The sequence below is a fragment of the Protopterus annectens genome, chromosome 14.part0 (genome assembly GCF_019279795.1).
Source record: "Protopterus annectens isolate FY-2018-M chromosome 14.part0, PAN1.0, whole genome shotgun sequence".
NCBI classification, from domain to species: Eukaryota; Metazoa; Chordata; order Ceratodontiformes; family Protopteridae; genus Protopterus; species Protopterus annectens.
The window spans coordinates 931,041,629-931,062,464 of record NC_056748.1 but is presented as its reverse complement, the minus strand read 5'-3'; the positions used below and the strand labels follow the sequence as shown (position 1 = coordinate 931,062,464).

The 20,836-nt window shown below is 39.1% G+C and overlaps 1 protein-coding gene across 2 annotated transcripts in view; it reads left to right on the top strand.

The window, feature by feature from the left end:
• Nucleotides 1-20,836, top strand: part of LOC122789351 (disintegrin and metalloproteinase domain-containing protein 8-like) — a 688,349-nt gene that overhangs the window by 638,820 nt on the left and 28,693 nt on the right. The window contains exons 20-22 of one of the 2 annotated variants that reach the window (XM_044056731.1): nt 2,202-2,385; nt 18,151-18,210; nt 20,754-20,831. In XM_044056731.1, coding sequence (XP_043912666.1) covers nt 2,202-2,385; nt 18,151-18,210; nt 20,754-20,831 — 322 coding nt within the window. The remainder of the gene's footprint in view (nt 1-2,201; nt 2,386-18,150; nt 18,211-20,753; nt 20,832-20,836) is intronic. The other variant, XM_044056732.1, reaches the window with a different exon arrangement.

The following is a 20,836-nucleotide window of genomic DNA, read 5'->3' as shown; positions in this document are numbered from 1 at the left end:
TTTCTTATTATCAAGCTCTTCTCATGTATTTCTAGTAATGTGACAAATTGCTCATTGCCCAACTTTACAAAGTACCACAACTAATGCCACATATAGATATGAATAATGTGAAAAAAGCGAAACAACCTACAAAAGTATATTGCCTCTCATCCATAATTATTTTGGCCCCAATTCCAAAAGGCTTGCTGTCAGTGTAAGTGACCAGTTAAAGAGCAGGCTGAGAGCAGCTGTTTTAGAATGTAGTCCCCATGGTAAGCCTGTTTATAGACAGGCCTTACACCGAGGTAAGTCACTTACACCAGGGTAGTTCTTTCAGAATCAGGGCAGACTTACAACTCTTTTAGAATCTGGTGCATTGAATACGCTGAGGTATCACTGCCTTAAATCATCCTTAGCTCTTATATGGCATTATCAATCACATTTTAAGATTTGTAGTCCAGGACAAGCCCACACTGCAAGTTGTTTGTGGACTGTCATTCATTCCTCCCCATCGGGGTTAAACCTGTCATTACAGCTGTCTTCTTCATCTAACTCAGGGGCCATAAACCTTTTGTGCTTTTAAGAATTGACTTTTTTTACTGAATACTGTTAGAATGCAGTTGAAGCTTAAAGAACAAGGAACCTGATATCACTATCAGAAAGACAGATTGAAAAAACATGAGTCCCTGCAACTGATTCCTAGCTCAAAAAATTAATCACTGTTTTGTAGCTAAATGGTTTATTACAATGCTATCTAGAATGCTAGCATGAATATAAATAAGAAAACGTCTTTGGAAGATGTTACTGACACTCATAGAGATTCTGAAAGTATGTAGTAATTCTGATTAGTGCCATTGTAAGTAAATTGAAACAAGATAATGCATGAAAGGTTAAGGCAATATGACATCATCTTCTGTGGACACATTTTACCTAGTTAGAAGATGATAATTTTAAAACCAAGCTGATCATTTTCAGTATGAGTATTAGCCATATATTAATTTGTTTTGTCCAGATACACATGGCTATGCATATCTTGGGTGATGTATTTCAAGGCAGCAATTATTGTGCTAAAATAATTCTTTGAATACGCAGCACTATATCCTCAAGTATTCTCTAGTGAAAATTCCACTATGATACACCTTGGTAGTGAATTAGCTTTTCAATGTAGAGGATTTTTTTTTCACCTTTGTGCTCTTCATATTCCAAATAAAAAGACATTCTTGCAGCTTTAATATTTGTGGTAGCTCTACTATCAAAAATATCACCATATCATTCCCTTCTATTTTTCTGGATCCCAATAGATTCCTATAATATTCTCCTTAATTTATTCTCTAGAGCTTCAACTTTGTTGATTAACCAGAATTTTTGTTTTAGTAAAATTCAGTTTGGTTCTCCTCCTCTCCCTACCCCTGGCTGCTTTCCAAGTCACATAAGGAGTTCTCCCCATGTTTAACATGAGTTCCTTGTTTAACACGAGTTCCCTGTTGCACTGTAAGAAGTTTAAATATTTCTCCTCATTATGTTATATGAGGTACATTTTGTTTTCAGATTGTTCAGGTTTCAGTGTAAGTTCTTAATAGACAAAATGTGTCAAGTATTTCTTTAGTGAAAGTTCATTATGAGATGACCTTGTAGAACTTACTTTAGAAGCCCGATCACAATGGTTGTTGTGGGAAGTTGCACTGTGTCCAGAGTAAAGTTTTATAAACCAAATTGTTTGAAATATTCTTTAGACAGTATTGTCAGTTACTATCATCTTCATGAAGAGCCAAGCCAGTACCCAGGGAAAGGAGGGACTAATTGCATTATTGTGAGATTGTGGGATAACTAAGTACATGCTTTAATCTGTGGCAGTAGCCAGTGAGATCTTTTAACTACCAAACAAATAATCAAGCTGCATTTTTGCAGTCCTATGTATATGGCAAGAGTAATGAATGTGTCACTTCTGTCTGAAGTTGAGAAAAAAACTGACAAAAGTATAATCCAATGTGCTTGTTACTATGACAATATACTGGTGATTGTGTTGAAAATAATTGTATATTTTATGCAGTTTGATCGCAAAATAGAATAATTTCTTCTTAAAAAAACTGCATGTTATTGCCTGATCTCTGCAAAAAGCACTTGCAAATAATTAGCCACAGCTTGGAACGTAATCATTTTTAGAAACTGGTCATCTTATTTAGTATTAATTTTCTGTTATTTATCATGGGCTTTCTTCACAGTAAAGTCACGTCTGAATCATCAGGCTTGTTAAATCCTCTGTTCCTGGATACCAACAGTAAACAGGCTCAAAAAATTTCTCATATCAGTATCAGTGGTCCTGTTCATTGTACAACGACAGTTGCAAATTGGCAGAATTGCACTCCAATAAACAGCACAGCATCTCCCAGCCGCCAGGCACCACCAGTAAGTAATAATACAGAAAGTTTGTATATAACGATGACTGAATTATCTATATATATTTTTTTCATTTAATATTTGTTTTATTAGTTGCTAACCAGGTAGGTGGGCAGGATCAATGACTCTTTAAATCTTGGCACAGCTCCAAATAAAAGCATGTTTAAAAGGTAGGCTAACGAGTTGCTCTGCATGTTTTTGGAAGAAAACCCGCTCAAACATAGGGAGAACATGCACACTCCAGACACATAGGACCAGATTCCAAAAGGGTTGCTCTCTGTTTGTCTGTCCTGATTCTGAAAGACATGGTCTTAGTGTCAGTGACTTACTTTGGTGTAAGGCCTGTCTATTAACAGGCTTACACGGGGGGGGGGGGGGGGCAGATTCCAAAAGACCTACCTTCAGTCTGCTCAGAGTATAAGTTGTTACTTACATTGAGAGCAAGTCTTTTGGAATCAAACCTACAGTGATTGGAAGTCAGGATTGAACCATTGCTCCTGGGACTGTAAGGAAAACATTTTAACCACCAAGACAATGTGATGCTTAAATGTCTTTAGCCACTAACTGAGGTTATTCAGTCATCTTTTCTACATCAATATTGGTTCCAGCTCTGTAGTGTAGAAAGAAAGAGCTCTAATTATGACCTAGATGATTTAAGTTCAGGTAGCAGATTGGGTGCATGATGACCCAACTGGGGAAGGATGGGAATGAGTGGCCTGAACTGGCTCACTCATCCAGGGGAAATGAGTGGTGGTACTGATGGACTGATCACTACCACACAAGTAGAGGTTTGCACAGCACCAAATGACCAGGACCAAAGATGTAGAGTTAGTGAGCCTAAGCCAGTGAGTAACCCCCATCGTATGGGTGGAAGCACACACAAACAAGAGAAGGCATATGATGCCCCATGGTGCTACAGATGCTCATGACAGCCACCAGGGTTGGGGCTAGGGCTCTAATTGAACATACCATAATTTCCAGGATGCCAGTGAGGGCACTGAAGCATTTCCTTAGCTGCTTGGATGATCACCCTTTGGGTCAGCTCTTGCCCCCTGCATGAGGGATTTCCATTACAGGGGAAAGAATAGAGTCAGCAGGCATTGGGGGAAAATACAGAAAAAAATTTCCGTCATTAATGGTGAATTTTTAGCATTGACCCTCCCATTCCATTGAGAGTGTATTCTTTAGAGGTATCGGTTTAGTTATATGTGGGTAGCACTTGGAAACCTAAGGTGGTAGATGTTTTTGAAGACTTAGGCCTGAAACCTACGAAGAGTGACCATATACAGTCACCATATTTTTAAATTGCTGCTGATGCTCCCAATATTTATCATTCAGATGTAAAACTCTGATATTAGGTTTTCCAGAATTCTCTCTAGCTTATGGAACCTTTATTTAGCACAAACTTTTCTTTGTTTAACAACTGATTTCATGATTATAACTATACCAGTTCATGATATGCTTTTATTTTTGGAAAAGTTTTAAGTGAGCTAAAGCTCCCAAAGAAGGTATACTTACAATAGTGAGAATCTGGTTCAGAATTCTTTAATATGTGCTATAGTATTCCACTGTGGGGGATGCTAAATAACTATTTTGGGCTATGTGCCATAAATCAAAACAGACAAATATGACCAGTTACAAAGGAAATAGCATAAAAGTGTGATGAAATGAAGCCTACAAGCATTTACCAGTACTAAATGTGATACTGTAGTACCAGCACCGAAGTAAGAGTATCACAATACTTGTTCTTGTGTGAAGAACAAAAAGGTGTACTTCTCAGAAATGGCAGCTAATGCTGAACAATGAGGACAGTGTACATTTTGGGTTTATGAGTCCACATTAAATGTATGCCCAAAATGTTGGTACATATGGGTACAGCTGGTATGTTGAATGAGACATACCTGACTCCTATGAAATTCATAAAACCCCTATAATTGTGGAAAAGTCATGTTGCATTGTTATGTAACTGTGTCAAGTAAGATATGAAGTTTGTGTGTAAGTGGTGCTGGCTGGCATCTTGAACAGTTCACATGCGTGACAGTAGGAGAGACAATGTGGCTGGTAGTGACATAACTTTATTCAGAAACATGAGTGCACTGCTCACATCAAGTGAAAAAAGAGAATGGTGGTATAGGTCAGTCTGCAGACTATTACACGCCTAGACAATAACCAAAGGTGAGAATCAAACCCTGCACCTTGCGCCTCTGAGATAAACACCTTAACCGTTTAGCCAACTGCCAATTCCAAAAGGTTTGGTGGGTTTTGAACCTATAAAACACTTAGCTGCACTGTACACTGACTAACCGGTTGACCTAATAGAGATCACAATAAACTGCATTTGTCTGTATTTATTTATTTATCTTTCATTGACTAGGTTAGTCCCACTAGAACAGTGGCCTCTTTTCAGGGGAGACCAGAGTTGGTATTGATATTACTAGGTGAAATTTAGCCAGGTAATCAGGAAGCCCCCATACTCTTTTCAATGGATACCATGGGATCTTTTGCCTCCATCTGAGTTACCACCAACTGAAGCAGATGGGACCTTGGTTTAATGTGTCATCTAAAGGATGATACATTCAAGGGTGCAACACCCCACCCTTATACTGCACTGTAGTATCAACAATCCATCTACCTGATGTGGGAGTAGAACCTCCAGCCTTCTGCACCAAAGGTGAGCATACTACCTGTTGCCCCACCGACATGCTGATGTTTTAATCAGCAGAACCTGCATGAACACTGATTATGTACAGGTACAAAACAGACATTATGATTGCAAAATATATTTGGAGGTATGCAGTGTGTTTCCACATTGCTATAGTTCAGAGTAGCCTAGCATGACAAGTCACTGCTGATTCCCCTGAAAACAAGAAGCATCTTCCAATATGAGCGTGTAAAGGAACAGCCCACTGAATACTAAATATATGCAAAGCACTCCTGCTCAGCATGTTCAGGCACTGATGCTCTGAATTTTATAAGCTACAGTGCACATTCATGAGAAGTTGCAGGAGTGTAGCAATAGTAGATATGTAGCAGTGTATAGAAATGTGTGTGTGTGTGTGTGTGTGTGTGTGTGTGTGTGTGTGTGTGTGTGTGTGTGTGTGTGTGTGTGTGTGTGTGTGTGTGTGTGTGTGGCCAGTTGATAGGTAAGTACTAGGCTATTTGCCCTTGCAGGCCATTTTAAGCCTAGCCAATTTACCTTCAAAGGTGGGAATCATTTATAGGTTCATAGGTTCATACTAGGCTATCTGCCCTAGGGCATTTATAAGCCTAGCCAGAATGTGTTTGGCTTTCGCCACCCATTTTAAATTTATTTTGCTATGCCCTTTTTCGAGGTTAGTATACTGTGCCTCTGTCTAACAGTGACACAGAAGTGATACCCGGGGTAAACCTACTATCTCCCATCCAATCATCAAGATTCCTCTTGAAGAGAGTCAATGAGGGACTCTGCCTAACCTGGACTGGGATTTTATTCCAGAGTGAAGGGAGCCTCTAGGTTATGAATCTGTCCCTCCAGCATGTCCTATTTATTTCAGTGCTGAGGTTCAAGTCTCTCGAGCATGTAGCTCGATGGGATTTGGATTTTCTGAGGTGCAGCATGTCCATTAATTCCAGGTTGGACATGGCTTTATACGTCAGGCACAGATCGCCTCTGAACAGGCGGTATGCCACTGAGTAGAGCTGGAGTTTCTTTAACCGGGCAGCATATGGCATCTGTTTGAGCCCTTTGATCCTCTTGGTGAGGTACTTTTGGGGTCTTTCCAGTTGCTGCAGGTGTCTGGTAAGGTACATCCCAAAAGGGCATTGTACTCAATTATGGGCCTGATGAGGGATGAGTAAAGAGGCACGATGACCTCCCCTGATCTACATGTGAATCCCTTCATGATTAGGTGGGCTATATAAAATGTTTTTCTAACCACTTTGGCCACGTGGTTGTCAAATGAGAGATTGCTATCAACTTGGGTCCCCAGGTCCCTAATTACTTCTTCTGTACTTAATGGATTACCACCTATGTGGTAATTTGTGGGTACTTTGTTTTTGCCAAAGGGGATGACTATACACTTTTTGGCATTTAGCTTGAGGCCATGGCTCTGGCACCAGTTGTCTGTTTCTATGAGGCCCTTTTGAAGGATGCTTGTGTCGGCTGGAGAGTCGATTATGGCACCCAGTTTGCAGTCATTTACAAACTTGGTCAGCCACAGTCCTTCCGTGTTGGCCTGTACCTCCAAGAAATATATACCGAACAAGAGAGGTCCCAGGACTGAGCCTTGTGGGACACCACTTGTAACTGGTTTGGAGTCTGACATGGCTCCAGCAATTCTAACCATGTGGGTTCTGTCCTTGAGTCAGTTTGCAATCCATGTAGTGACATAGGGGTTTATATTTAAGCTGGTGAGCTTATCTATAATGCCCGAGTGGGGTATTGTATCGAAGGCTTTTGTGAGGTCCAGGTAGGCTGTGTGGACCACCTTCCCCTCGTCAATGGCCTTGGTGACTGTTTCAAAGAAATCAACCAGGTTTAAGAAGCAGGATCTGCCCTTAACAAAGCTGAACTGGGTAGGATCCAGTGTCTGTAGGTCCCCAATATCTTTATTTATGAGGTTCATGATGATCCTTTCCATAGCTTTGCAGACCAAGCTAGTCAGGCTTATGGGGCGATAGTTTCCAGGATCCGTTGAGGCACCACCTTTATGGAGAGGGACCACTGTTGCTGTACTCCACTCTTTGGGCACATATCCTGTAGTAAGGCTGAGACTGAACAGTAATTTTATGTTTGGGTTTAGCTCTTCTTGGAGTTCATGCAGGACGCAGCTCGGGACACCGTCTGGTCCCATTGATGCTGTGTTTTTTGCTTTGGAGAGGGCGGCTCTTACCTGAGCATCTGAGATGTCAGGGGGGCAGCACTCTGCTGGGATAGATATTTGCCCTTTTGGTGGGGGGGGAGAAGTTTGTGCTGAACCTGTCAGCTAGGATGTTGGCAATGTCTGTGGGTTCGGTGTATTTTTTGTCATTTTGGACTAATTCTGAGCATATCTGGGAATTACCACCCAGGTTCCTAACATAACTAAAGAAAGCCTTGTGATTATCCTTAGTGTCCTGTGCAATTTTTCTCTCGAAGCTGGCCTTAGACAATTTTATGAGTGCCTGTAGTTTTTTGCTAATACTGATCAGTGATGCCTTCCCTTTTTGGGATTTTGCTCTATCATTTAGTAGCTTCCTCCTTCTGTTGTATAGTTTGTTTATGGCTGGGGTCCACCAGACAGGATGTCTGCCTTTGGAGGATTGGGTCTTGGTTTTATTTGCGATCGCATGATCCATGCATTCCTGAAGGTGTTCATAGAATGCATTTATAAAGGATTCTGCGGTCTGGGCTGTATTTTCCACAGGCCCGGGGGCTTTGAAGGATTCCACCTCGGTTTTGAGGAGTGTGAAATTTGCTTTAGATAAGTTTTTCACTGTGGTTTTCTGGGCAGGGGTTGGGGTCGGGATGTGAGTATCCAGTGAGATTAGTTTATGTTCTGATCTTACCAGTGAGGGATACACTTCTGGTCTGGAGCATAGAGTCCCCATGTTGGTGATGATCAGGTCCAGTATGTTTTCCCTCTTGTGGGAGTGGTAACAAGTTGTTCCATAGCATTTGAGTTTATAAATTCTAGGAACCTTTGGGCTAGGGTGTTGGAGCTAGAGTAATGCTCCCAGTCTATGTTTGGGTAGTTGAAGTCGCCCAGTATAATGGTGTTTGGAGAGACCTTCATATTTTCCAGTGTTCTCAGGAAGGCCGAGTGGGGTTCCTGGGTTTGGGAGGGTGGTCTGTTGCAGGCTATAAACTGGAAGGCAGTTTTACCCACTGTTAGTTGCACATGGATAGTCTCTGATGCTTCATGCTTTGCCACCAACCTGGAGGTGTGGGTATCTTTGATGAATATCGATACTCCCCCTCCTTTTGTGGTTCGGTCCAAGTTTTGGGGCCAAAAAGCATGGTATGAGGTATAACCTGGTAGTGCTGGGGTGCTCTCGGGAGCCCTGAACCAGGTTTCTGTTACTGCACAGATATCGATGTTCTCCATGCTAAGGAGAGTTTCGAGTGCATGCATCTTGAGGTTTAGACTTCTGGCGTTGAGTAGCATTACTCTTAGTTTCTTATCCCTTGTGATACCTATGGAGGTGGGTTTGTCTTTTGAGTCATTTGTTGTTGTAAAGCTGATAACAATGTTAGTATAAAAGTGTCGATATGGCATTGCCAAATTATGCCAAGAAGACAAAGAATTATGACAAAAACTAGAATGTGGCATGCAAAGACATAATCTGATGGATATAAGCTGCCAAGAAGATAAATCCTACATGTACGTCTGGTCCTCTAAAACTGACTAAGAGATTGAGAGGTGAAGATCGGACCTAAGAATACTGAATAGATAATATGTTACTATGTATGGAAAGGAATTTGCAGTATAGATTCATACTGGGATCATCAAGTGCCAAGAAAATGTACATTCAGATCCAAGAAATATATAGGACATGTACACCAAACAATTGATGGACTTTTGGAGTGTTGCCATAAATGTATTCATATCTTTTTTTGCCTTATTGTCTTTATCATTATTAAATCATTCTGTATTTCACCTTCTGCAGACTGTCTGGCTGTTTTGACTGCTAAAGTGTGCATACAATTATTGGCACCTGCTTTTGTTAAACATGCCTTTATTTTTATTAAACCTAGCCCAGTGACTGTTTATTAATTAAGCCATAGTATTAATTGCTTCCTAGAATTTTATTGGTTTCATTATTATATTTCCAGGGACCATTTCTTTCCCATTTACAGAACAAAAAAAAAAAAACACTGTGTGCTTGCAAAGCACATGCAATGTCCTTATTTGTGACAGGTCACTGGGGCTTCTTAACTCCATAAGGATTACTGAAGTTTTTGATTTGCATACAGTGGAACTTGGAGACGGTCCATGTCACGCACATCCCTTGTTTAGAACTGTACACTATGTTTATGAATACATTGGCCCAGACTTTCATTCAGGTTTTCAATTTTTTTAAGGAAATTGTTGCATGAATATATTATGAATGATGTATGATCACTCATAAGAATATTGGTCAATCACAACTGATTGATAATGCATTGCCACAATGGCTCACTTACTAAAATCATTAGAAGCACGTTTTTGCCTTGGAGATGAGCCCCCTTGCATCTCCATATAACATTGAAACTTGTCTTCATGCTCATGCAATGCCAACACACTCCTCATTATAGCACACAACAGTCATATAGAACTCTCTTCCAGCTGATATTACCTTACTTTCTACCTTAGGTCAATTTAAAACTAGACTCAAACAACATTTGGCACTTAACGAGCTATGTCAATGTATCAAGCTTGGCTAACTCTCTCTAGAATGTGTAAAAATCTGTTAACCAGTTTACTGTGTAATTTAATTTAATCCTGATTTATGCTCGGGATTAACTCTAACCTGTGGAACTTGTTTAACTTGCTTAATTATGTCGTTGTGTCTTTCGGCTTTTCCCGGTTAGGGGTCGCCACAGCGGAACTTCAGTCCGCTAATGATTGGCAGTTGATTTTTACGTGCCGTGTTTCCAGCCCTGACACACAACCTTCAACGAAGGTACGCCCATTCACGCATGTCTCCATGCAGAAGACGCTCTAGCTGAGAATCGAACCGGACAGCGTGTTACTGTGAGGCGACAACGTTACCACAGCACAATCACTGTAAATAGTCTGTTTGTAATATGTAATGCTGCTATTATGTAATGCCATATCTGCTTACCCTTGGAGCTTTTCTCCCCGGGCCTCTGCTGAAAATGGACATGCATCCAGTCGGACTATCCTGGTCAACAAATGTAAAATAAATAAATAAAATATACAAGCAGTGATCCCTCAATACCTAAACATGAAACTTTGACCAGTTGCATTCAGGCAATTAAGTCTCAATCCACTGGTCCTTAGTCATGTGTAGCAAAACCTGAATGAACATGTCTACAACTTTATTTGTTCTTTCTAAATGGCATTTTGCACAGATTGGTCACTTTAAGGACCATAAAAATCATTTTTATACTGGCTATTACCATATTCGAGTTTTAATAAGGTGCAATGGCATGATGCAAGTTTCTGGTCAAAGTAAAGTGACAAGTAAAGAAAATATATGCATTCACCAATTATATAAATGTAAGTTCTTAACCTTGGGAATGCAGGATGGTTTCCACATTTTTCAGTATTCTTGCAGATTGTCTTGATTTCTTTTTCAACTCAGTGAAATGCAGAATAACTGGAAAGTATCAGCATGTAGCTGTTTTTCATGAGCAACATGGCAGACCGACATGTTATGAGTCATACAGTATTTAAACAGATGATGCCGGGATCAATGTCAGTGCTACACACACGCTCGCTCCTTCACAGCTCAGCACAGTAGGCACTAGCAATATATCAGCCTGCATTTTGTAAATGTTGCTGAAACGCTATAAATTCACTGTTGTTTTTGTTTTGACTTCTGGGAAATCTGTGATTTTTACTGATATTTTTAGTAACTGATGTGTTGGTTGGTATTTGCTTATTTTATAAGACACTCTACCCTAAATGACTCAGACGGATGGCACCTAGGAATCTGTGGAATGTAGAACTGTCTTAGTTTCACAGTGGAGTTTGTTTGTGTCCTGAGTGACTAGAACTCAATGTCTTCTCTGCCGTTTTAAAGATGAATGTATGCCTTGCAAAACCACTAATATTGCTGAAAATGGGCAGTGCAGTAGCATTTTCCTAACATTGGGAATGTTTTTAATGTGTGAAAAACATACCAAGAATTCTGGAACTGTTTTCACATTTATTTATATAAAATACCATACAAATTCACTAGTCATATAGATTTCTTGCATCCTTCCTGTTTGTTCTGTGCTGAATACTTGCATCTGGTCTTAAAAGTAAATAAAGAAAAAAAAAACATGGCTTGCTGTAAGCCAGGGAAAGGATGGACTAAAACTGGTAATGACATTGACAGGCTTGCAGTATAACTAATTGCAAATTTCTCAAAAGTAGCAGTATTACCAGTTATCATACTAATAAAAAAGATTAAAGCAAGAAAAGGGGGGAATCCACTATAGTGACATGACTGAGTAAATATTTTAAATCCATTACATTTACATACAGCTATGAACTTATTTTTTATTATTTATTTTTATATGTTTTTGTTTGTGTGTGCGTGTGTGTGCGTGTGTGTGTGTGTGTGTGTGTGTGTGTGTGTCTGTAAAATGCAGAAGACTTTAAACTGTTGTAAACCATTTGGCAATCTTATGCAGCATTCTCTCATGTGTTATACACTATTAAATATTTTTGCTAAAAGTATAAGACATGCCATTAACAGAACCTTTAGAGCAGGGAAATGTGAATGAGAAAGTAGGGTCTGAGGACTAATTAAAAGGAAGGTATGAAGCTAAAGTTCAAATTTTGAAAAGAAATGGAAAAAATGTGTTGTATCATCAAGATTTAAACACTGTCACTGAAATATCTAAATTGCAGAACAACATGGATACAACATTGTCACTGAAATGTCTGAAGTACAAAACATTGTGGGCACAAAATATTGCCGCTAAAAAGTTTAAAGCTCAGAACATCATGGGCACAAAACATTGTCAATGAAATGTCTAAATTGCAGAATATTGTTGGCACAAAACATTATTATTGAAATGGTTAACACACAGAATATAGTGGACACAAAAATGCCACTGAAATGTGTAAACCACAGAATATTATACACAGAACACATTGTAGTACAAAATCACACACAAAAAACAGACTGTTACAACAGAGAATTTCCAGATGACTTTCATCTTATAGCCAGAGTTTGATTCCCTAGACCTCCATTTGGCTGTTTTGTCTTTAAACAACTCCATTAACCAAAAGGTACTTTTTGCTTCTCCCTGGAAAAAAAAAGATTGTGTTTATTTGGATAGCAAATTAATAAATACAATTGCATTTTTTGTGGATCCCCATATGAGAGCATCTCTGACCTCAAAATATACTAAATACAAAATCACCACAAACTCAGAGCTAAATGATTATTCATAATCTTTTTACCTGGAGTTATCTGCTTTATAGTCCATATGAAATACAATAGCATGATCAACAAAATGACACTTTAAAAAAATCAGTAATCAACAGTCCAAAATTTCACAAAAACTTGCCTGACATTTCAAGGCTTTGACTGTATAAGGCAATACATAACTCCCTGCTCCCTGAAGTGATGAATGACAATTAATTTTTCAGTAAGTATCAATAATGCACATATGCGTGGCTGTCCAAAGACAGAAGAAAAGTGAGTGTGGCCTTTAGTAAATCTCAACATAGAAGGTGACACTTCAAAGAATATCAGTAGCAATTTGAATTAACTGGGGTAGAAGTCAAGTGTTATTCTAATAAAAGCGATAAGGCAGAAATGGCAGTTTTACATAAGGAGGAAGTTAAGCAGCTGCAGAAAGAGAGCTTAGTTAGGACAGAGCTAACAACTATGTAGATGATGGAGAGTGAGTCTTATTTAGACCTTGATGAGAGAGTTTAGAACAGGAAACTAGCTAAGCAACAGTGGGTTTAGATTTTCGTTCTGCCAGTGGTGTGGAGGACATATCAGATGAGATTGTGGTACGTAGATAAGGAGCAAAAGTATATTCTGCCTGTCAGAAAAAAAGATGCAATCTGCTTGTTTTATGTGAATGGTAATAAAAAGCTAGGGGACAGCTTACTCTAGCTGTAAAGAAAGCTTGATAGAAAATAAAAAACAAATGACAGCAGTTACTGATTCTCCACCATTTATTTTGCAAAGATAACATTTAAGTAGTCACCTGAGTATAATGATCTTTTTCCCACATTTTAATTTTCCATTATATTATTTTCAAGATTCCCTTTTACTTCAATTAAGTAGATGTTATTATCTAAAATGTATGATTTACATGTTCTTCATCTTTTTGTTGTTAAAGTTGTTACTGTATGTCTACATAAATATTCAGCATAGTGTGTCCACATGAACTCTCAAGCATGTTTAATTGTCTTGTTGTTGTTGTTGTGTCTTTCAGCTTTTCACAGTTAGGGGTTGCCACAGCAGAACTCCGGTCTGCTAATGATTGGCAGTAGATTTTTTACATGCCGAGTTGCCAGCCCTGATGCACAACCTTCAATGAAGGTACGCCCATTCACGCATGTCTCCACACAGAAGACGCTCTAGCTGAGAATTGAACAGGACAATGTCTTACTGTGAGGCGACAATGCTACCGCAGCACCACCACCGCAGTATCAAGTTAAAATGCAGGGAGAATCTCTGTATCACCTCAACCTTGAGAAGGATTACGTGGGTAATCACAATGAATGAATTTCCATTTGGATGAGCTACAGAACTTAGAGAGCATTCACATCGTTTGGACATTTGTGTAGAACTTATTCAGTAAAGGCTACTCACAAACACTTAGAAATTAGAGCAAATGATGGTTTATACGTATGGTAGGGTGGGGAAATGGAGGGGGTGCAATAATAGGAGGAAAGAAGAAGAATGGCAACGGAAATGCTGACAACTAAGGGGCAAGTTAAAAGGCAAGTTAGAAGAAGGGGCCAGAAAGCCAGAAAGAAGACCACATTTTATACATACAGGAAACAATATAAAGAGAGGGACAGATGTGGTCAGGCTGAGAAAGGATGGGAGATAGATCAGAAAGACAAGGAAGGAGGACAGAATGCATACTTCAAATAATACTTAACCTCACTCTTCACAAAAACGGTAGTAGTGAATGCCATGCCGGGAGGGGATTAGGGTAAAGAGGGAAAAGCAGTGGATTGACAACAGAATAGATGAAGGAGGTGAAAAGGTTACTGGCTATCAGAGCTGTGCTCGATCATTTGCCATGCTGAGCAACCCCCTGCTGGTGATCATTCTCATCCAGTGTTCTATGCATGCAGGAATGGTGGCTGGTATATCTTCTCATTTGGAGCTACTTAAATTATTACAGATAGTGTCCTTATTCCCAGCTGCTCTATAAAAGTGATCCAAACACAAACATGCAGGGACCAATCAATACCTCTTCTACAAACCTGATCATGCCCCTAACAGCTGCATTTGGGGAAACCACCTCCTTCACCCCACCCTAGCTATGACTTTGTTGGCTGTCATAATAAAATATAATGCAAAAGGATCAGATGTCTTCCAGGATTATCCAGAATCTTGCCAGCATTATGTAGAATCCTCTGATGGACATCAACAACAGACTACCAACCAGTACAGAAGAGCATGATGGCTAGAAGGCTACAACTCTAGTACCTTTATGCAAAGTGAAAGCAGAAAAATATGGGAAATATAGGCCTGGTAGCTTAACAGCAATTTCAGGAAAAATCATGGAGTATTATTATTTAATGTCCAGAAGGAACTGTCAGTTAATTTTATTATTGAATTACAGGAACATTTGACAAAGGAGTGCCAGTAGGTGAAGCCTCCATGGAATTTATCAAGGCCTTTGACTCAGTCCTTCCCAGGTGGCTGTTGGAAAAACTGCAACTGCTAATGGCAGAACTGAGAGTGAAGAACTGTATTGTAGGATAGGGTGGATAGGAAGACACAGGGGATTGTGATGACAGAGACAATATTGGGAATAAACACAGTTGCTAGTAAAGCACTGCAGAGGTAGGCCCTGGATAGAGCATTGCACAATATTTCATTTTTATATATCTGAGGAAATAAGGAAGAGGATCCTTCTCTTTGGTGCTGACACAAAGGTAAGTGCACTGGTGAATGATAGGGGAGGAGTCTAAGGAAGAACTTGGTAATGCAACAAGTGGGTAGAGAGGTGACAGATGGATCACAGTGTAGGCAAATGAAAACTAATGAATATGGATCACAGTATCCCTCTTGCGAGAAGTAAAAGTAATGATATGAGATCTGGAAAAGGGTCTTGAAGGTGATTGTGCCTGGTGATCCTGTCATTGTGAGATACATTGAAGGGTTGTGGCAGCAGTGGACAGAGTTTCAGAGATTGTATTCTCATGGGCATAAACCCCAGAAGCATAGAAACAGTTGCTCTACTGTACTGGTCTCTGGTCAAGTTGCATCTTAAGTACTGCATCCATCTCTGGAGACCATACAAGTAGAAGGACTTCAGGCTTCTGGAAGAAGTTCAGAGAAACCACACAGGAAGAGTGTTGGGAAATGGAAGAGAAAATAAAGTTGTCAGAGACTAGAGTAGCAAAAAAGAGAGAAGGCCTGGTATACATGCACAGTATCACATCAGGGAGATGTTAAGTGGTCACCCTTCACAGGAAGGATGTGGTGGAGGCATAGAAGCATAGTAGTGGTGAGGCAGAGGGCAGCTGCCTTAGGTGCAATTTGTTAGGGAGGCATGATTGAAAAATGTAGTTCTTGCAATTTTTACGGCCTTCAATTGCTGAGGGGGCGTGCCTCTGGCTTTGGAAAGATGATTGGTTGAGGGGTTGGATGAGCAGCTACAGCTCCGAGGAGAAGACAAGGACCTTCTCATTCACTGAGATTGCTGTGGACCCATGGAGTGGGCCAGCAGAACATGTGGTGTTGACAGAATCCACAGAAGTGTTCATGAGTCATGATTCAGGTAGAGAAAAGGGAGAGAGTGAAGAGAGAGGTGGAGGAGAGGTCAAACATTAAATGCACCTCCAAGACAGCCTAGATAACTCATGATTTCCTTCTGTAACCAAGCAAATGTAATGTACCTACCTCTCAAAGTTAGTAGCATTTTCCACAGTATGGATGTCCTCTGAGCAATGCATCGGTCCATTCTAGTAGCAGTATATGTTAATATTTTCAGAAAGCTCCTTCCAGATCACTGATTTGCATTGGATGCACATATTAGAAAGTAGGGTATTGAAAGCCAGTAGATTTATAATAGCTTTTTAAATCAAACATATCTAACCCTTAAAACATCTTTAAGTTATAGGACAGGTAGAAGGAAAGATGTTCTTGTCCTTGTTTACTGTCATTTGGATATATCGTCATGTCCTCATTCCTGCCTTTTTAGCTTTTCTAGCTTTTAAACTTTTTATAAGAGTAAAGACAAATTTCTTGTAATAGAAACCCAAATGCATTAAATAATGGTTCAGAGGTTCAAGGTAAGTACTAGGCTAGCTGCCCTTGTAGGCCTTTTTAAGCCTTGCCAATTTCCCTTTTTGTGCTCAAAATAACCTGGCCTTTTTGCTCATAGGTAAGGTTACCATACGTCCGGGTTTCCCCGGACGCGTCCTTTTTTTGGACTCCTGTCCGGGTGGTTTTTGAAAATTCTGCGATTTGTCCGGGTTTTAAAACCCGGACAAATCGCAGTATTTTCAAAAAGCAGACATCCCTATTTCAGAGTTTTTTCTCCACTTTGGTTTTTTTTTTGAGTGGCTCATATACCGGTATACAAGCCAATCAAAAAAACGGAGCTCTGTTCAATGCGGAGCTTGATGTTCTGCATTGAACAGAAGAGGGTCGCTCGTATACCGGCATGCGGGCCAATCAAAAATCCTCAAACCCTCAAACACGGACTTTTTTTTTTTTGCTCTTCAACCTAAGAGACTCATATTTTTTCGTCCTCTTTTACATACAAGGAATTATGGTAACCCTACTTATAGGTATCGTACGATAGATAATTTGAGGGGACCCATGCATGGGATAAAGCATTTAGGAGCTGCATCTGTCAATTAGTAGTACAGGGGGCAGTCTTGTGGTAAATTTTCTGTTTCCCATCTGTAGATCTAGGTTGCACTTGAAAATGGACAGGGATGAAATTTGTTTTATGTGGCTGGAGGGTCTCTAATATAATATAAATGTAATATAATACAATAAAATATAATAGCTTAATATAATATAGTAGTTATATTATATTATAATTCAATAGTTTTAACAGGAGATACACATTCTAAGACAGCGGCAGTAGCAACAGCAGTGTGCATAGCTGAATAGCTTAGAAACATCTGCAGTCACAGTATAGAGGCATGAAACTGGAGGGAAGGGATCAGAATTATGTAGATGCAGATGTTAATTTTACGATTTCATAGAACTCTGAAATATAATTTACTAGCTGAGCTTAACCGTCAAATATCCATAATAATACAATTACATTCAATCACTGGATTAATCTGCATGGTAAAAAAGGGCATTAACACTGAAACAGGCCTTCTAGAAATATTTAATAGAGTTTATGTCATGATAGTATTTGATACAGATATATATATATATATATATATATATATATATATATATATATATATATATATAGGCCATGATAGTTTCAAATTCCAGTTTCTTGCTTGTACATTGTTCTAGATCTTTTGGATGCACTTTTCGTCTGTCAGATGATGTACTATTAAAGGATAAGTCACACCTTAAAAATATACATACATATTGATGAAAAAGCACTGGTTTAGTGTTTAAATGCTACCCCCTATAGTATATATATGGACTTCAACTAAGCACTGGGTTTGTGTTTAAATTCTACCCCCCTATAATATACATATTTACTTTAATTGAGCAGTGGGTTAGTATTTAAATCCTAACCCCTATAGTATGCATATGTACTTTAATTGAGCAGTGGGTTAGTATTTAAACCCTAACCCCTATAGTATGCATATGTCTCTTTTATGGAAAAGTGTGAAGCAGCACAACCAACAATGGAGAATAATTCTAGAAAAAGTTAAAATCTACTCTAATAAGCATATATTTTATTATAACGTGTCCTGATGTCCAAAGTCATTTTAATGTCACATTTTCTCAACTTTACAGCCTCCTATGAAACCTGTGGTCAAGCAGTCAGCTACTACCCATGAAAAAAGAACGGCTGAGGTATTTTTTTTTGTAGCAGTTCTTATCTCTAGTTTGTCATCTGAATGCTTTTTTTTTTCTTTGAGTTTGCATACAGTTTCCAAGTTGTTTGTCAGGGTTTCAGGTTTTCTCCAACAGTATGAATGCATGCTGATAGTTTGACTGTGTATGTGTATAAATATATATATATATATATATATATATATATATATATATATATATATATATAATGTGTGTGTGTATGTGTACATATGTGTGTCTGTGAGTGTGTGTGTGCATGTGTGTATGCATTTGGACTGGTAATTCAGTCAGGGTCTAGTTCCTGCCTTGTAATCAGTGCTTGACAGGAACTGCTCTAGGCACTGCAGTCCTCGAGTGGATGAAAATGAGTTGATGGAAAAAAGACTAGAACTGCACATAAGTTAGGAACTAAAATGAATGAGTGGTAAACTCATCATTAGGGTGTTAATCATATTATGATCATATATATCTAATAACGTGTATCGTACCCACGATGGCACTATTTTTTGCCTGAATAATCCTGCTGCGATTGTGCTTGCTGCAGCAATGGCATTTGTCCAGCTGAACAATATTGCTGTGTAAACAGTATTGTAAAACTAAGGCAGTTATCTGGAATATATGCCATTTTAGCACATGTACAATAGGAGGTACATAAAACAACTTTTTTCATCGAGAGCGCTGTAATGTAATTATTTTTATTGTGCTTTTGAGTAGTTATCATTTTTATATATATTTTGTGGGCAGTCCACCTACTCATGGTGCCTCTCACTTCAGATTTTCAGACCTTCACATTCATTATTGGACGTTTGTAAAGCATCCATCACCTTTGCAAACCCTAAGCAATGCAGGCATAACAGTGCCTTGATATGGAGGTCCTAGCAGATGCCATCACTGGGGCCGTGTAGGCTTTCTGTCTTGAAGCCCTCCCCTGCCATATGTGCAATGATGCCATAACAAAATGATTATGTCCCTGTATTTGTTCCCTTCTAATGCACCTGTATATGCTATGAGCTTTTTTTCTTCTTTTATTTAGGGGACCTTCTTAACTAAGCACCCCAAGTCCCAAGGGGTCAGTGATAGAGCAAGGAAACCCATTTTCAATTCCAAGAGAAATGAGAACAGGCTACAGGTTGTTTCATCTTTCCTCCCCCCTTAAAGATGATTGTATTGGTGTTTCAGATTCACTTTCAAACCCAGATCACCAGGACTACACCTGAGTGCACTATATTTTGCTCCATAAGCCAATCTCTTCATTACTACCTTGTTGATACAAGTTGTGTCATTAGCAAAATTATTTCCATTCATTTTCTGATTCTCACTTTATTGTAATCAGGTCTGCAGGGGGATCATACCATATCCTGTAAAACTGTAAAGTATAAAACCGAAAAGAGTAGAGTATGAGGAATTGTCAGAATTACTGCCTAATGTGTTGCTGTTTTTAGCTATATAAAACACACACACACACACACACACGCACGCACGCACGCACGCACACACGCACACACACACGCACACACACACACTCTTTAACAGTACATAACTCACAAATAAATGCATGCAGAGGGATCCCCCTCTTTTCAACTTTGCGTAACCTCCATAATTATTCACATTCTGAAGCGATTGTGTAATATTCCTATTTTAACATTTTAAAGAGAACAATATAGAGGCTTTAGTATCCTTGTTATTTATTTTTATTACTGTAAACATACATTGCTCGGCACCAGTCATGATACTTTTGCATTCTTGGTACATTTCTTCATCAAGTGAAGTTGTTATGTTTTTACTTTATGTTTAGTGACTTGACACACAAAAGTTTGTTGTAGTAAGTATGTCACACGTTGCCTGTTACTGATAAAACTTGGGTACGACTAATCTTAAAAACGTCTTTTCTTTTTTAATGTGAGCATTGTCTGGCATGGAGCATTTTATACAATATTGTAATAAAAGCTGTAAGTTTGCAGTTTGAAAAAAAGAGGTGGATGATCGTAATACATCATTCTGATGCGTAGTGATGTTGGCAACTGATCACAGCTGGTGAGCTGTGGTGATCAAATCACGCTATGTGCAAACCCAGCAACCTGGCCATCATGCCATGATATCTTCCTTAAAGGTTCCTGAACGTTTGCTGTCTGGCAGCATTTATTCCAGTAATGACCCTTCCATAATGCCCAGTACTATATGCCCTCTGTTCAGTTTTACACCTCTGATTCACCAAAACACCCTAGTGGATTTTGGATATTTTTGCTTTTTCACATTCTTTTTCTTTGATTGAGTCTTTATAATTAGACTATGACTTGATTACATCTCATTGGAAAGACACAACCTTGTTCTCTAGAACTTGATGTTGCATAACTGAGGTCTAAATCAGGAAAGAAAAGGTTATTAAATGAGTCTTCCAGAGCTATTATTGTCATTTTTTGTACTGTTGGCAGGGAGTGCATCTGCTTGCTTAATAATTAAATGTATTTGTTCACCATTGTTTTACTACAGCAGTAATCCGACAAGCTTTTATTTTTATTTATTTATTTTTTTTTTACTTACAGGCTTTAAGGCCAAATATGCCACCTCCTGTCCCCCCTGGCAAACCTGTCTCTACTGAATGTGAGCCAGTACACATCCAGGTAAT